Source organism: Polypterus senegalus, chromosome 1 (genome assembly GCF_016835505.1).
Source record: "Polypterus senegalus isolate Bchr_013 chromosome 1, ASM1683550v1, whole genome shotgun sequence".
Classification (NCBI taxonomy): domain Eukaryota; kingdom Metazoa; phylum Chordata; class Cladistia; order Polypteriformes; family Polypteridae; genus Polypterus; species Polypterus senegalus.
Genome location: NC_053154.1, coordinates 209,721,420 through 209,736,511, shown reverse-complemented (window position 1 = coordinate 209,736,511; position 15,092 = coordinate 209,721,420). Strand labels below are relative to the sequence as shown.

Here is a 15,092-nt window from a genome sequence, read left to right as displayed (position 1 = left end):
CAGATTTTCGTTTTCAGATTTGTATCTGTGCACGTATCTGTGCTGTCCTGTACGTGTCAATGGCGACTCTGCTAAGCACAGGATTCAAAAAGAAGGCCAGTGCTGCAAGCATGGAACATTTCTGCATCAGCATAGTGCTATGCACACACAACTGAACTACATACAGAAAAGAGTATGCATTCTCTGTCAGCAACTCCATCCACAGTGGTTTGTTTCTGTTCAGTTGAGTAAAAATATTAAGAGCCCACTTTATTAGATACACTTGTCTTTCATGTAATTAAATGCTCCACAGGCAAAAATTGTTGCCTACAGTAAGTAAACAGGTTCACAGGTATATGACTTACAGTATGTGGGAACAATTCAAAACAGGGAATGAGGAAAATGAATAATGAAGCAGATTTAACTACTCTGTGGTAATGGGCCCCAAGATTACTGGAGCTCCATAGCTTTTGAAATGGTTTTGTAATCACTGCTACACTGAAACCCCAGAATTTTTGTTTTTTACTAAATTCTAATTTATTTTCGTCAAACACACTACTGTCTTTTACTTATTAACAAAGCACCTTTTTTCTTTTTTATGGAGATGAAGAAATAACAGCCATCACTAATGGTAAGGAATATAACTATGTACCATTTTCAATATTTTTTTCTTTCATGCAATCATGGCACAGAATATAACTGGCAGCAGGTACAGCCAGGCAGTAAGTTCAGCCACAGATAAACAGCTTGACTGGCAGCTAGCTCTGATTTTCAGTGTCCCAAGTATGCATCCCAGATGTACTGTGTCAGGGATGACAGCTGCTGGGAGAAGGAGGGGACACTCTTTGCAAACACTCAGCAAAGACAACATACGTCACTCAATGTAACCAGCAACACAATAAGCTCTTTCACATGTAAGCAACTAGATAGATAGCTGTCTGTTTAGCAGAGAAGAGATAGAACCTGCTACTTTTAATTCCCAGCTTCCTACAGACACCTTGCAGCCACTTTGTTTCAGGGAATAAAGGTGCTAGGAGGGAAAAGTGACTCCCTTAGTGAGCAATCAGTAAATACATCACATCTATGCTGAGTAATCAATCTTTAGTTAGTTGTGGCATTTCATGCCATCATTACGCCTTTTCGAACACTATGAGATACTGAATAATTATCAAAGACTGCAGGATATTTAAGCATTTGGTAGAAATACAACTGTATATACCGATGGTCCATATAAGTTTAAATTGATTTGTGTTTTGTGATTATAAGTACAGTAATATTGCTTGACAGTCATTTTATTAGTAAGTGTAATAAACCCAAAAATGCATTTTTGTCGATATTTCCATTATTGGACATTTTCTGGCTTAGATCCAAAATTGCATTTCGAGCATCATCAGGAATGGAACTCATTCATAACATTATTATTGTCTATTTATATAGAAAAATAATATTGGTCTGATCAGTGTTGAGAGTACTGGGTTATGAGTAACATGTGACATAGTCATGTTACTTTTTAAAATTAACAAGACTTATTTTATTGAAATAAAAATATCTTTGTTACCTTATTAAAAAAAAATTACTTTGTTTTTCTTTTTAACATTGAAAAGAACTCTCCATGCCTTTTAAACTCTTCTGCATTTGCCTGAAGTAACACAGTATGTCAGCAGCACTATAAATTAAATGTAGCATGGCTCAAAATATTGCTTTTAATAAGCAGATATATTCATATTATTTTGGCTTAAAATATATAGCACTAAAAGCTACATGATAAAATGAATTGCATTTAATCCTGCTTTATGCTATCATCCTTCCCTTGAATGGAGTAGTAATGAATGTAGTAATAGTCTTTTTCACTTTGTTCAAAAAAATACCAGAGACCAATGGTGGAAACTGAAAAAGGTGCCTTCATTTTTTTTTAACATTTCAAACATTTTAATTAATACTAGATTTTCTATACATGTGTCTGTGGCTGTGTACCATTATCAAAATGACACCTGTATGTTAAATTGTTCAGACACTGTAACACAGCATGCTGCTTTAAACCGTCATGACAAAGTTATAATCATTACCATTTGGCTTACTTCATATTGTACTCGTGATTGCCGACAAGTGCAGATGGATTATTGCTCTTTTACTTCACTCTTTCAGGTAGCCCACTTGCTGTTGGTTCCTTCACAGCTGCCACTGAAATGGCCTATTTACACTATGAGATGGCAGCTCATACTACAGGTGCCTCATCCCTTGGCAATGTAAAATATCAAAAATATTTTTTCTCTTTCCACATATGAAGGTGCAGATTTTTTGCCTGCACACAACAAAATATTTGCACAAACTGGCTCTGGGATTAAGATTTAATAACATTCTATGCAGTGAAGTTTTTAATAGAAAAGAAGAAAAAGTAAAGTAAAAGTAATGTACTATTTGTAACACATTAAATTTTACAATAAGTAACTATATAACCATTTAGTTACTTTTTTGAAAGTAACAAGTAACATAACTAAGTTACTTTTAAAAGTAGCATTCCCCAACACTGGTCCTGATTGTTCAATGAGCATTCATTTTTTATTTTAATTACTAGAGGTATTCATTTTTTTCCAAAAAAGGACACTGTATATTTAATTACATACTTATATCTGAAAAAAAGTATGAAAGGTTGGAGTTATTTGTTCCTTCAGGTACCTTTTATTATTAATACCTGCTAAGAAGATATTAAGAAGATAAAATTCAATACAAAGACAAAGGACAATAAAGGTTGAGCATCCCTAATTCAGAATGCCTGGGACCAGAAGTATATTGCATTTTGGATATTGGAATATTTACATATACATAATGAGATAGCAGGGGAGGGAACCCAAGTCTAAACACAACACTCATGTTTCATATACAGGCACAACTTATATACATAGCCTGAATATTTTTAATAATTGCGTGCATGAAACAGTTTATGAATAGTAGCATCAGCGGAACACCTGTATCAGCTGTTAAAGAACAGCACAAACAAACAACAGCAGACTTTCAGTCTCCTCTGGCAATACTGTATTTTGATTAAAACTTTACTGTACATGGAGAATAAGCAAAAACACAAGTGATTAATGCATGTAGGTCTGATTGTGACAATGGCTGATAAAGTGGCTCCAACAGAGTGCCACATGGAAAAGTTAGGTCAGGTGTGGAATTTTCTACTTTTGGTGCTATGTCTGTACTCAAAACATTTCAGATTTGAGATACTCAATCTGTAATATATTTGAGTAAATACAAAAGGAACAAATGCTTCCTTGTGAAGCTGTAAGATTAGTCTATTTATTTTTCAAAACAAATAAAGCATACATACATACATACATAAACTGTCAACTTTTTATGGCATAACAAGAGATCTACTAAATAAACCCAGCCTAGGTCTTTCAGCTGAAGAGCATCCTGTTGCATGCTAAGCTTGACACTGACCGGAAACAAAAGTAATATCCTGTATGCTATCTTCACAGAAACAGATGCAGACAAACCTTTAAAGTGTTATCTTTCAGGGAAGTACAGGCCTAACTCAGACCTGGAAAACAATTTAGTTTGCAGAAGGGCATACATACAAGTCAGAATATATGAAGAGGTACCATCAAAGGCAGCACAACTAGAAAAAAATAAAAATACAATATATGCATCTATCTATTTTCTATACCTCATTTGTGTGAGCCTCAAACTACCCTGAAACCACCAGCAGGAACCAATTCTTTAAGGGCTACGAGTGCAATATGGGAATACTGGTGAATCCACAGTTAACATTCACCCTTACATGCGCATGTCCGAGATCTGAAAGAAAATCCCATAGGGACAAAGGAGGAATGTGCAGACTCCACACCAACTGTAACTGTGCACAATTAAAACCTATCTCTACTACTTTATTAATGCCGAAGGAAATTACTTGGTTTTCGAATACCCCTTGGGGTCAGAGCGCAGGGTCAGCCATTGAAGGTTAAGGGTCTTGCTTAAGGGCCCAGAAGAGTAGGATCTCTTTTGGCAGTAAAGGGGATTCGAACCAACAACCTTCGCAATACCAGCGCAGATCCTTAGCCTCAGTGTCGGCATCACACACTAGATATTAAATGAGATACAGAGGCTATAATAATGCAGCTGTGAATAAGGATGTCAGGCTCGTTAAACTGTTCAGTAGTAGCAGTCAACACCAAAGTCTTTTGCTTTTAAGGATAATATTTTACCTAATTAAACTAGATTAAAATGGACAAAAAGCGAGATCACGGAATTTCACATGTAAACAAAGAAAATATTCACTAGATACATTTAGACCCCATTTCACTTGTTGTTCTGGCTGACTTGGAGCCAAGAGAGACAGAAAGTGCAGGCCTAAAATCAACTGGGAGAGCTCATCTTGCTCCAGATCAACTCAGATGAGGATGTATAGAAATCACAAACCAAGTCACAACTACTAAAAATGCAATAGTAAACTCACGCTAAAGTATTCACATGCAATTGATAGAAATATCCAATCATATTGTTTAATCTGTCAAAAGTTAAAATTCCAGCAAAATGCTGTTAGGAGACCCTTCATCTCCCTGTAATACATTCCTTTGCCATAGCGATCTAACAGCCATCATCAAGCACGAGTTCTAAATGCATACATCACTTCCCACTCCTGATTCAATGTATTCCATTCTTTAGTAGGGCTTGAAATCCCCCTTAATTTTAACACGGGGAGGTTTCAGAATTAAATGAGGAATGTGAAGGTTAAAATACCCACAGTATAAAAAGCTCTTTAATATTAATATTTCAGTAATCTTTTAATGTCATTCTTTCTGATATTTACAATATTTTATAAATGTTTGAGTAGTTACTATCCAGTCTATAAAAAAAATTGTTATTTCTGCTATTTTACTTTTCATTAAATAAATTATTTTATTTTGCATGTAGACCTTTCCACTTATATTTAGCCAAAAAGCCAGACTGCCACGGAAACATTACAAGAGTAATGCAAATCAATCTATAGAATGTAAAGTAAAATATGCCAAGTTAATGTATTTTTAACATTTTTTTTCATCCATACCATACTGTTTTTTCCTGTCAAGAGTATAATTTTCTGTAGCTTTAAGACAACTGAGTAGTCATAAGGCTGTAAATGTGGTGGTGGCGGAGTGATAGCGCTGCTGCCTCGCAGTTAGGAAATCCTAACTGCGTGGAGTTTGCATGTTCTCCCCGTGTCTGCGTGGGTTTCCTCCGGGCACTCCGGTTTCCTCCCACAATCCAAAGACATGCGGGTTAGGTGAATTGGCGATTCTAAATTGGCCCTAGTGTGTGCTTGTGTGTGCCCTGCGGTGGGTAGGCACCCTGCCCAGGATTGGTTCCTGCCTTGTGCCCTGTGTTGGCTGGGTTTGGCTCCAGCAGACCCCCGTGACCCTGTATTCGGATTCAGCAGGTTAGAAAATGGATGGATGGATGAATATTCACTGTTTAGGTAGCACAGTAGCGCAAAATGATTAGCACTGCCACTTTACAGATCCAGTATATGACGTAAAAATCCAACAACTGAGTCTGTCTGTGTGCTATTTCCCTCCTACTTTCTCAAAGCTGTGCACTTCTGGTTAAATGGCCCCAGTGCAAACATGAGTATGTGTGCAAGTGGATCCTGTGATAAACTCATACCATTGTCTGTGCCTTTTCCTGCACTGTGCCCAATGTTGCCAGGATAGGCGCTTTCTCCCTGCTCCTCTGAAATGGAGTAAACAGTTTTGAGAAGGACTCAGACGATTACTAGTTTGCCAGTGAACATAACATGTTTATTTGAGACTAGCAAAATACCCGCGCTTCGCAGCGGAGAAGTAGTGTGTTAAAGAAGCAATGAAAAAGAAAAGGAAACATTTTGAAAATAACGTAACATGATTGTCAATGTTATTGTTTTGTCACTGTTGTGAGTGATGAGTGTTGTTGTCATATATATATATATTTACACACACACACAAACATATATATATACATATCTATACATATACACATACATATATATATCTACATATATACACATACATATACACACACACATAAATACATACACACATACATACATACACACACATATATACACACAAACACATATATATATATATACACATACACACACACATATATAAACATATATATACATATACATACATATCTACATATATACACACACAGCTATTTCGTATCAGTGCAATACGCTGTTTGTTAAAACGGATGACACCCGCTCTTACGTGCAAGTCTGCGTAGATATTATGAACTATCGTATTTGTTCAAGTTCTATTTAAATTTTAAATAGAAGGAATTTTTATTTAGTCGACAGAAATATCTTTGGTAGGAATGGTAAAAACAGACAGGAATATTATTCCTGAATAAATCAACTCAAACCTTAAACAACTTATAATATTTTGCTCTCCATAAAAATATATCCTGTCTAAATTATACAAGTTAGAAATAAAGTAAACATTAAAAGAACAAACATTCAAATTTCTTTACTCTTATGTAATTTTATATTTTATATAAAATAAACTTAGATTTTAAATATCCCAAAAGATTTTGCTCTCCATAAAAATATATCCTGTCAAAATTATACAAATTCAAATATGAACATGCTGCATAACAAAACCTGGAAATATAAATAAAATGTGTTCCTTTCAGCAATAACAAATCAAATCATTCAGTTGTCTTTGCTCATATGTCATTTTAGAGCTGGACGCCTGGCATCTTTTTGGCACAGGTTCGTTTCTGTTTGGTGTGAGGTTCTGTGTTGTGGAGATTCTCAGGATGGATTGCAGGTGCTCATCAGTGAGGCGACTCCTGTGTGCTGTTTTGTTAGTCTTTATCACTGAGAAGAGCTTCTCACACAGATATGTGCTACCAAACATGCACAAGGTTCGAGCCGCATGTAGACGGACTTTTTTTGTTCTTCAAAGTCACCAAAGCGCCGTGCAAACTCAGTGCGCTCAGTTTATCAGCAAAGTGCGATTTGGGAACACCGTAGTGACGACTTGGTTTAACATTACTTGGTAACAGGGAAAGTGGGGCAAGTGGTTGTGTCTCCCATAAAAGCAGCTCAATTGAAATCACTTTGTGATTGTGCACGGTAAAACGTCCGCTGAAGTGTCAGATTCTTATTTAATTCTTCTGCTTTCTGTATCTTCTGCATTGCATTCAGGTCTTTCAGGTTACCCTGATGTTTTGTTTTATAGTGCCGTCTTAGATTAAATTCTGTAATTACAGCCACATTAGCTCCACAAATGAGACACACGGGTTCAGTAAACATATACTCAGCCTCCCATCGGTTTTAAAGGCTCTATTTTCAGAATCAACTTTTCTCTTCAGCATCGTGTGAGCTAGCTTCGCAATAACTTGCAGCATCTTAAGGTAGACTTGATTAACGCGTAACTGTTCGGCAAGGCAGCTGAAGCGCTGCATTATGGGATCTGTAGTTTATTGTGTTACCAGCGCTTCATATACCGGGCTTTAATAACAATAATACAGTATATAAAATGATCTCGGGCCGGATATAATTACGCCGGGCGGATGTGGCCCGCGCCCTTGAGTTTGACACATATGGACTAAATAGAACTTGAAAAGATATATTTTTTCAAATGTGATCGCGCAATTCAGATAGAGTTGACGCGCACTACAGCCTGCATGCCTCAATAAGTCATCCTCCCTTGCCCTTACTTTTTTACCGTTCATCTAATGAATACACTGAGTATGGCTTTACCAAAACAATCACTGATGGCGAATAAAGTATCCATTATTCGAGTATGTAGATCGGGTTATATATATATACATATATATATATATACCCGCGTATCGCAGCGGAGAAGTAGTGTGTTAAAAAGCTAGAAAAAGAAAAGGGAACATTTTAAAAATAACGTAACATGACTGTCAATATACAGTATTTGTTTTGTGAGTGTTACTGAGTGTTGCTGTCATCAAGGATTTGATTATCATTATTTCTTTCAATCAGGTTCGTATTTGTAGGATGTGTTGTGTTCAAGTTACATTCCGTGTTTGTCAATCGTTGTAAAGATGACAGGTTTCATTCATCGATTCGTTTCTTACTGCATCAATAAACAGCTCGTCTTCTTCTTTATCTGAGACCTGACACACTGCATGCACGGGTTTTTTTTACACTGTCTTCCTTTAGCGGGACATTGACTTTTTCCAACGTGTGCTTTGTTTCCGCAGTAGTTGGATTTATGAATATGCTTGTATGTATGAGACGCTTCATATTTTTTGCTGCCTTTTCAATTGTGTAATTCGGTTTTTGTTCAGCGCTCTTTGGAACTGTTGCCTTTTATCTGTGCACTGCGTCAGTTCACGTGAGCCACTCGGTGTACATGCATCGAAGGTTCCCAGCTGTGCTGGTGCCATCTCGTGCTATGTCCATGGCTGTATTTAATGTTACCTTAGTCCTGGCACTTAAAACTTTCTCTCGCAGTTTCGCTGAGTTTGTGTCAAACACCACCCTGACCATCTCATCTTCCTCTCCATAAGCACAGTCCTTCACCCGTGAATATTTAGTGGCAGTTTGCTATTGGATTGCCGCTGACGGACGGCCTTATATGGGCAGGCACTAAATTACAAACGCCAGCGCAGCCTGTCTATGAACTTAATTTAAAGTGTAGGTTTACATCGTGCTTTGTTTCCGAAGTAGCAGAACTCATGAATATGGTTGTATATGTCACTCGCTCGCTTCTTATTGTTTCGCTGCCTTCTCAATTATATAATGCATGTTTTCTTCAGCGCTTTTTGAGGTCTTCCTGGTTTTCTATGTACTGCGTGATTACGTGGGAGGCGTGATGATGTCACACGAAACTCCGCCCCCACGGCGTTGAAGCTCATCTCCATTACAGTAAATGGGGAAAAACTGCTTCCAGTTATGACCATTACGCGTAGAATTTCGATATAAAACCTGCCCAACTTTTGTAAGGAAGCTGTAAGGAATGAACCTGCCAAATTTCAGCCTTCCACCCACACGGGAAGTTGGAGAATTAGTGATGAGTCAGTGAGTGAGTGAGTCAGTGAGTGAGTGAGTGAGGGAGGGCTTTGCCTTTTATTAGTATAGATTACCATGAACTGTTTCCAAAACCAAAGGAACAAAACAACATAAGAGAAAATAATAGTGAATTGTGTTTAACCTAGGGAAAGGCATCATACAAAATCATGATTTTTCTGCTCAAATGTCCTTTTCAGAGTTAGGTGGCTGCCTTAGCCATGGGTATACTCATTGCCCATTTTCGTGAAAGTTATCCTTGAGTACTACTTCTTATTTGTTTGAATTTGTCACTGAATTTACCTTTCAGGTTCAGATTTAAAGGCAGTTAGCCCACCATAAATATTTTAAAGAAATGATAATTGCACATCTCAGTGAAGCCACAAATTGGGAGTAGTCAGTTTGTCAAAAAAAAGGAGAAAAACTGAATATAAATTCACTACATTTTTTTGGATTTTTTTTAGCACAAGAACATACTTCAGCCTGTTTTTAGACAGTTTAACAAAGTTTAGTCAAGTTTTTCCTAAACCAAGGGCATTGTGCACCATATTCTTGATTTCCGTGCAGTTGCACAACTTTGCTAAACTGCAATATTCCACAGCTAAGTCAAGAACAACTGGAACAGGTAAGCTAATATCCTATCCACATGAATTTAATAAAACATACACAATGAAAAATGAATTCATAAGTAACAAATGAGGCACAACTGTAAAAATTGTAATATTAAAATAGTAATTTTAAAAAAACTTTAAATATTCTTGCAACTACCAAGAAAGACTGCTTACTAAATAATACATGTGTATGAAATTTGAAGGAATGACATGGTAGCTCAGCTCACCCTATTGTTAGCAAGTCGGCACCCCAATGAAAGGTCATTACATAGAGAACACAAATAAAGCACCAGAGGCCAAGATATAGCTTTGCATGTGCCCCATCACCCTATTACCTCTATGACATATCTTGTTAAAACAATAACATAGCGAATTTGCAGCCATCTTTTTCTGCAACAATGGACAGAATACAGGGAGTGCAGAATTATTAGGCAAGTTGTATTTTTGAGGATTAATTTTAATATGGAACAAACACAGTGCTATCAGTCAATCCAAAATGTTAATAAACCTGAAACCTGAATGTTTCACAACGGAAATGTGAGTGTGAACATCATCAGGGGAATACATATGTGCGCACAATTATTAGGCAACTATTAGTGTGCAGATTTATTATGCAACTAAAGGAAAAATGAAAATTTTCCCATCTCACTTGTTTATTTTCATCTGTTATAGTGAGAATAATAAACAAACACTAAAAATTTACAAATAAACATCTCTGACATTTCAAAAAAAATCAATCAATCAATCAATGACCAATATAGCCACCCTTCTTTCCAATAACAGTCATAAGCCTTTCCATTCATGGAGTCTGTCAGTTTCTTGATCTGTTGACAATCAGCTTTTTGTGGAGCAGTGACTACAGCCTCCCAGACACTCTTCAGAGAGGTGTATTGTTTTTCTCCCCCGTAAATCTAGCGTTTAAGAAGTGCCCACAAGTTCTCGATAGGGTTTAGGTCAGATGAGGAAGGGGCCATGTCATTATTCCTTCATCTTTAAGGCCTTTACTGGCTGGCCACGCAGTGGAGAACTTTGATGCAAGTGATGGAGCATTGGCCTGCATAAAAATCATGGTCTTTTTCCTGTATCACTGTTTGAAGAAAGTGTCTTCGAAAAACTGGCAGTAGGTTTGGGAGTTGATTTTGAGTTCATCTTCAATGCAAAAGGTCCAACTAGCTCATCTTTAAAAATACCAGCTCATACCAGTACCCCACCTCCACGTTGGAGTGGAGCTCTGTGCCCATTACTGATCCACAGGTCCATCCATCTGGTCCATCAAGAGTCACTCTCATCTCATCGGTCCATAAAACCTTTGAAAAAAATCTGTCTTCAGATATTTCTTGGCCCAGTTTTGACGTTTCAACTTATGTTTCTTGTTCAGTGGTGGTTGGGTTTCAGCCCTCCTTACCTTGGCCATGTCTTTGAGCACTGAACACCTTGTACTTCTGGGCACTCCAGGTAGGTTGCAGCTCTGGAATATGAAAGTACTGGAGGATAATGGGTTCCTGGTAGCTTCACGTTTGATTCTTCTCAAATCTTTGGCAGCTAATTTGCATCTTTTGTTCTCAACACGTTTCTTGCGACCCTGTTGACTATTTGCAACAAAATGTTTGATGGTTCTGTGATCACACACCAATATCTTAGCAATTCCAAAAGTGCTGCATCCCTCTGAAAGACTTTTTACAATTTTGGACTTTTCAGAGTCAGTTAAATCTCTTTTTTGGCCCATTTTGCCTGAGGAAAACTAGTTGCCTAATAATTCTGCACACCTTGATATAGGGTGTTGATCTCCGTAGGCCACACCCTCCCTCATTACACAAATACACATCACCTGACGTGCTTAAATCCAATAAGCATTCAAGTTAATACAGCTTGGAGTTGGAATATACTCATTAAAAATGATGATATGGTCAAAATACTCACCTGCCTAATAATTGTGCACACAGTGTATATTTCACTCAGCAACCTGACTGCAGCTTTTTTTTCTTTGATTTAAATGGCTGGATGACAAAGAATCATATACAAACAACCTCAGTAAGCATTCGATGTACCAATTACCTAAACTGAAACACAACAAGGCAGTATAAAATAATTTAACTATACCAAACCTCTGCAAGCCATCACAAGAACAGCTGTATAGGAATAACTCTAGAATATGTTTAAATTATTTTGCACATATTAACCCAAGCATTTAAAAGTAGCAGTATCTGTGATGTGTACACTGTCAAAGTTACTAAAGATGTGTATTTAAAATGATTTCACTGTGTAGTGTTTGTACATTAGTTTAGGTTTATTGAATCTTCAGACTTAAAGCCATCAGTTTATTACCTACAATGCTCTTGTTGTACAGTTTTAATTACAGACACTAAAAGCTTCAATATGTTTGCTGCTTGCATACATTTGTACATATAGCATATCTGTATCTCTCAGGATACACCAAACATGAAAGAAGAAAAGACATTATTGGCTTTATTAATTAAATACTTAAGTACACTAAAATGAGCAAGGCTGTAACTTTCCATCCCGTTTATTAGCATTTTATAGTTTTGTGAATGTACATACATTTAAAAATCTTTTAATTGTTATGTCTCCGACTCTAGAAATATGTCAAATGCTTACACTTCCAACACGCATGTAGTTTAGGTCATCTTTTCAGCAACATACATAAATGCATAAAAATGACACATCCTCATAAGCACATTTTTGGTTTTAAAGGAATATTCACCCTAAAGATTATATTTTTGGTATGTTACCTCATGTTAGTTTGAAGTACTGGCTGAAAATAAATTTTAAACTCATGTTTTCTTGGTGAAAGAATAAAGTTTCTAATGGAACAGGACCCACTAATATGTAAAACACTGGACAATGGTAAAAGATGAGAAAATTGTCCATGCAAAAAGACTCAAGTTGCATAATCTACATGTCAGTTATCCAGTCATATGCTTGAACACGTGCAAAAAGTATGCTTCTTTGCTAAAATATTGTTGGAAAAGTAACTTCTGGAATAAAAAGAACAAAACATATAGGCTTTTCTGAACTGAAGACAAGACTCTTGACTAATGAATAAAATAATAATAAAATATTTTATTTATATAGTGCCTTTCCCATGCCCTATGCTCAAGGCACTTAAGGAGAAAAGGTAGGCCTTCCATTCAAAAATTCTTTTGCATAATGAGCTTTTATTTCTGCAATGGATTTTTTTTTTTATATTGTTTGCCATTGCTCATTGTTGGTCAATATTTAATCCCATTCCATCAGAAACTTTATGTCCCTTCTCCCCAAAAACATGATTAAACAATTTCTTCGGGTAAGTAACATATAAAAAACATTTTGGGAGGAGTATTTCTTTTAATAAAACTTCCAAAATGTTATGTGGTTCATATCCATACTGTACCCATACCAAAGAAAGAAGCTCAAGAAATAAAATGAAAAGTTGCCCCGGAATTGAATATCTCATGTTCATAAATACACACCCTCATCCATCCTTTCCCACCAGCTTATTCACTACAGGGTCAATATCCCAGAAACACTGATCGCCAGGCAGGAAACACACTGCACAGGGCACCAAGCCATCATAAATACATCCATCCATTATTCAACCCGCTAAATCCTAACTATAGGATCACGGGGCACAAGGCAGTAAACAAATGCCGCACACACACACCCACACACCAAGAACACACTAGGGACAATTTAGAATTGCCAAAGCACCTAACCTGCAAGTCTTTGGACTGTGGGAGGAAACCCACGCAGACACGGTGAGAACATGCAAACTCCACGCAGGGAGGACCTGGGAAGCGAACTCGGGTCCCCTAACTGCGAGGCAGCAGAACTACCCACTGCGCCACCATGCCACCCATCATAAATACATACTTGCCCACATACATCAACAGGCTAAAAGAATAATCTTTAAAATGACTTCTAGACTTCATCAGTTCTTATGAGGCTACTTACCCAAAAGACAATGTTGTAGCTGAACATCATGTATTTATAGCAGCAGCTGACCTCGGTATTTTGAGAATATCGGTAGTAGTACATGCTTGACTGTGAATAACCAAAGGCTGGGAAACAATGAAAACCAGGCGAGTGAGAGATGACAACGGAAGACCTATTATTATAGTGCTAAATTAAGACTATATTATAACTTGTAAAGCAGATGTGCATAAAGTAGCTGGACAGTAAATTTTAATCATGCTGTTAATTCTAGAATGTTCTTTAAATTACTAAGTGTTTTGTCTTGTATCAATACTCTAATTCTTCTCTTATTTATTCTATAATCGCTCCTCCCCATTTATCCTTCTTCTTGCTTACTAATCTGCGCTAGCTCTTCATCCTGAACTTCCAACTATCCACTCTTCTAGCTACTAAATATATTTTCTTTCTCAACATATTGTCAGATCTCACATTTTGCGTTCCGGTTTACCACCTCTTCTTTTCTTGCACACTTTTTTCCTCTACCAAACCCCTATAAATCCCTTGGACACCACTTTATTTTGAAACTCTTCTACTTCAGAATCCTCCCTTCTGTTCAATTTCCCAAGTCTCCCACTATTGCTTTCTATGTGCTACTGTCCAATATCTCAATTCTTCCACTCCTTCTATCCGTATTTCTACAGTCCAGCTGACGAATCCTTCCACTCTTGCCCCCCTTATTCTATTGTTCAATTACCAGACACTCCCCACACGGCTGATCACTTCCTATAGAGTCCATATTTCTCACTACTCTCTTACTAGTTTCAACTCATCCTTATCCTGTCAAACCCCAAAACCTCTCCAACGCTTTCTCAAATTCTCCTTCTGTTCCATCAAATCGCAGGCAATTCTCTGCTGGCCTTAAGTATTTTGAAATGGGTTGACTTCCCCTTCCTGCCTTCAAGCCACTAACCATGTTTTAATTCGGACACCCAAGCGTCTGTCAGGCTAGTGTACCCTAAATGAGTGACTGACTGATACTTATGATATCGCTGCAGCTTAACTTTACCCGGAAACGGTTGTAAGAAAGACTTCTGTAAAGAACTTAACAAACAAACAATGGCTCTCGGCAATTCAAAAAAGACGCCTGAGTTACGGCGCTCTACTCAGCACATCGCGATATCTTTTTTAAACAACTTGCTCCACATAAGCTCAACTTAACTGGTTACATTGAGCGAGTTATATTTAACAAACAGCCCTGAGGCTACTCACCTCGTAACCTGCCTCTGCTTCTGTTGTGGTCCACAACTGCACTCACCCCTCCTCTACGTTCTGTCGTTTCCTCTCGAGATGTTACGTAGGTACTTGCGCCAAGGTCGCGCCCGCTTTTTTTTTTTTTACCGTAATATCTCGTGCAATAGAGCACAAAAAAGTCGGGCGTCAGAGAAAATGTTTTTATGCTTAATGACAAGTCTCAAAATTCGTCGTGGAACCTCAGTTATTGTTAGGTTAACTCACTGAAGTGGAACCCTAATTCAGGAGATCACGAAGACATTTTAACATCCTTTTAATAATGCTTATGCGAT

At 37.3% G+C, this 15,092-nt stretch overlaps 1 protein-coding gene across 1 annotated transcript in view; it reads right to left on the bottom strand.

The window, feature by feature from the left end:
- tspan14 (tetraspanin 14) overlaps nucleotides 1-14,875 on the bottom strand; it is a 40,720-nt gene extending 25,845 nt beyond the window's left edge. The window contains exons 1-2 of the mRNA XM_039768043.1: nucleotides 14,779-14,875; nucleotides 13,549-13,655 (exon numbers count right to left, since the gene is read on the bottom strand). Coding sequence (XP_039623977.1) covers nucleotides 13,549-13,632 — 84 coding nt within the window. The 5' untranslated portion in view covers nucleotides 13,633-13,655; nucleotides 14,779-14,875. The remainder of the gene's footprint in view (nucleotides 1-13,548; nucleotides 13,656-14,778) is intronic.
- Nucleotides 14,876-15,092: the final 217 nt, after the last annotated feature.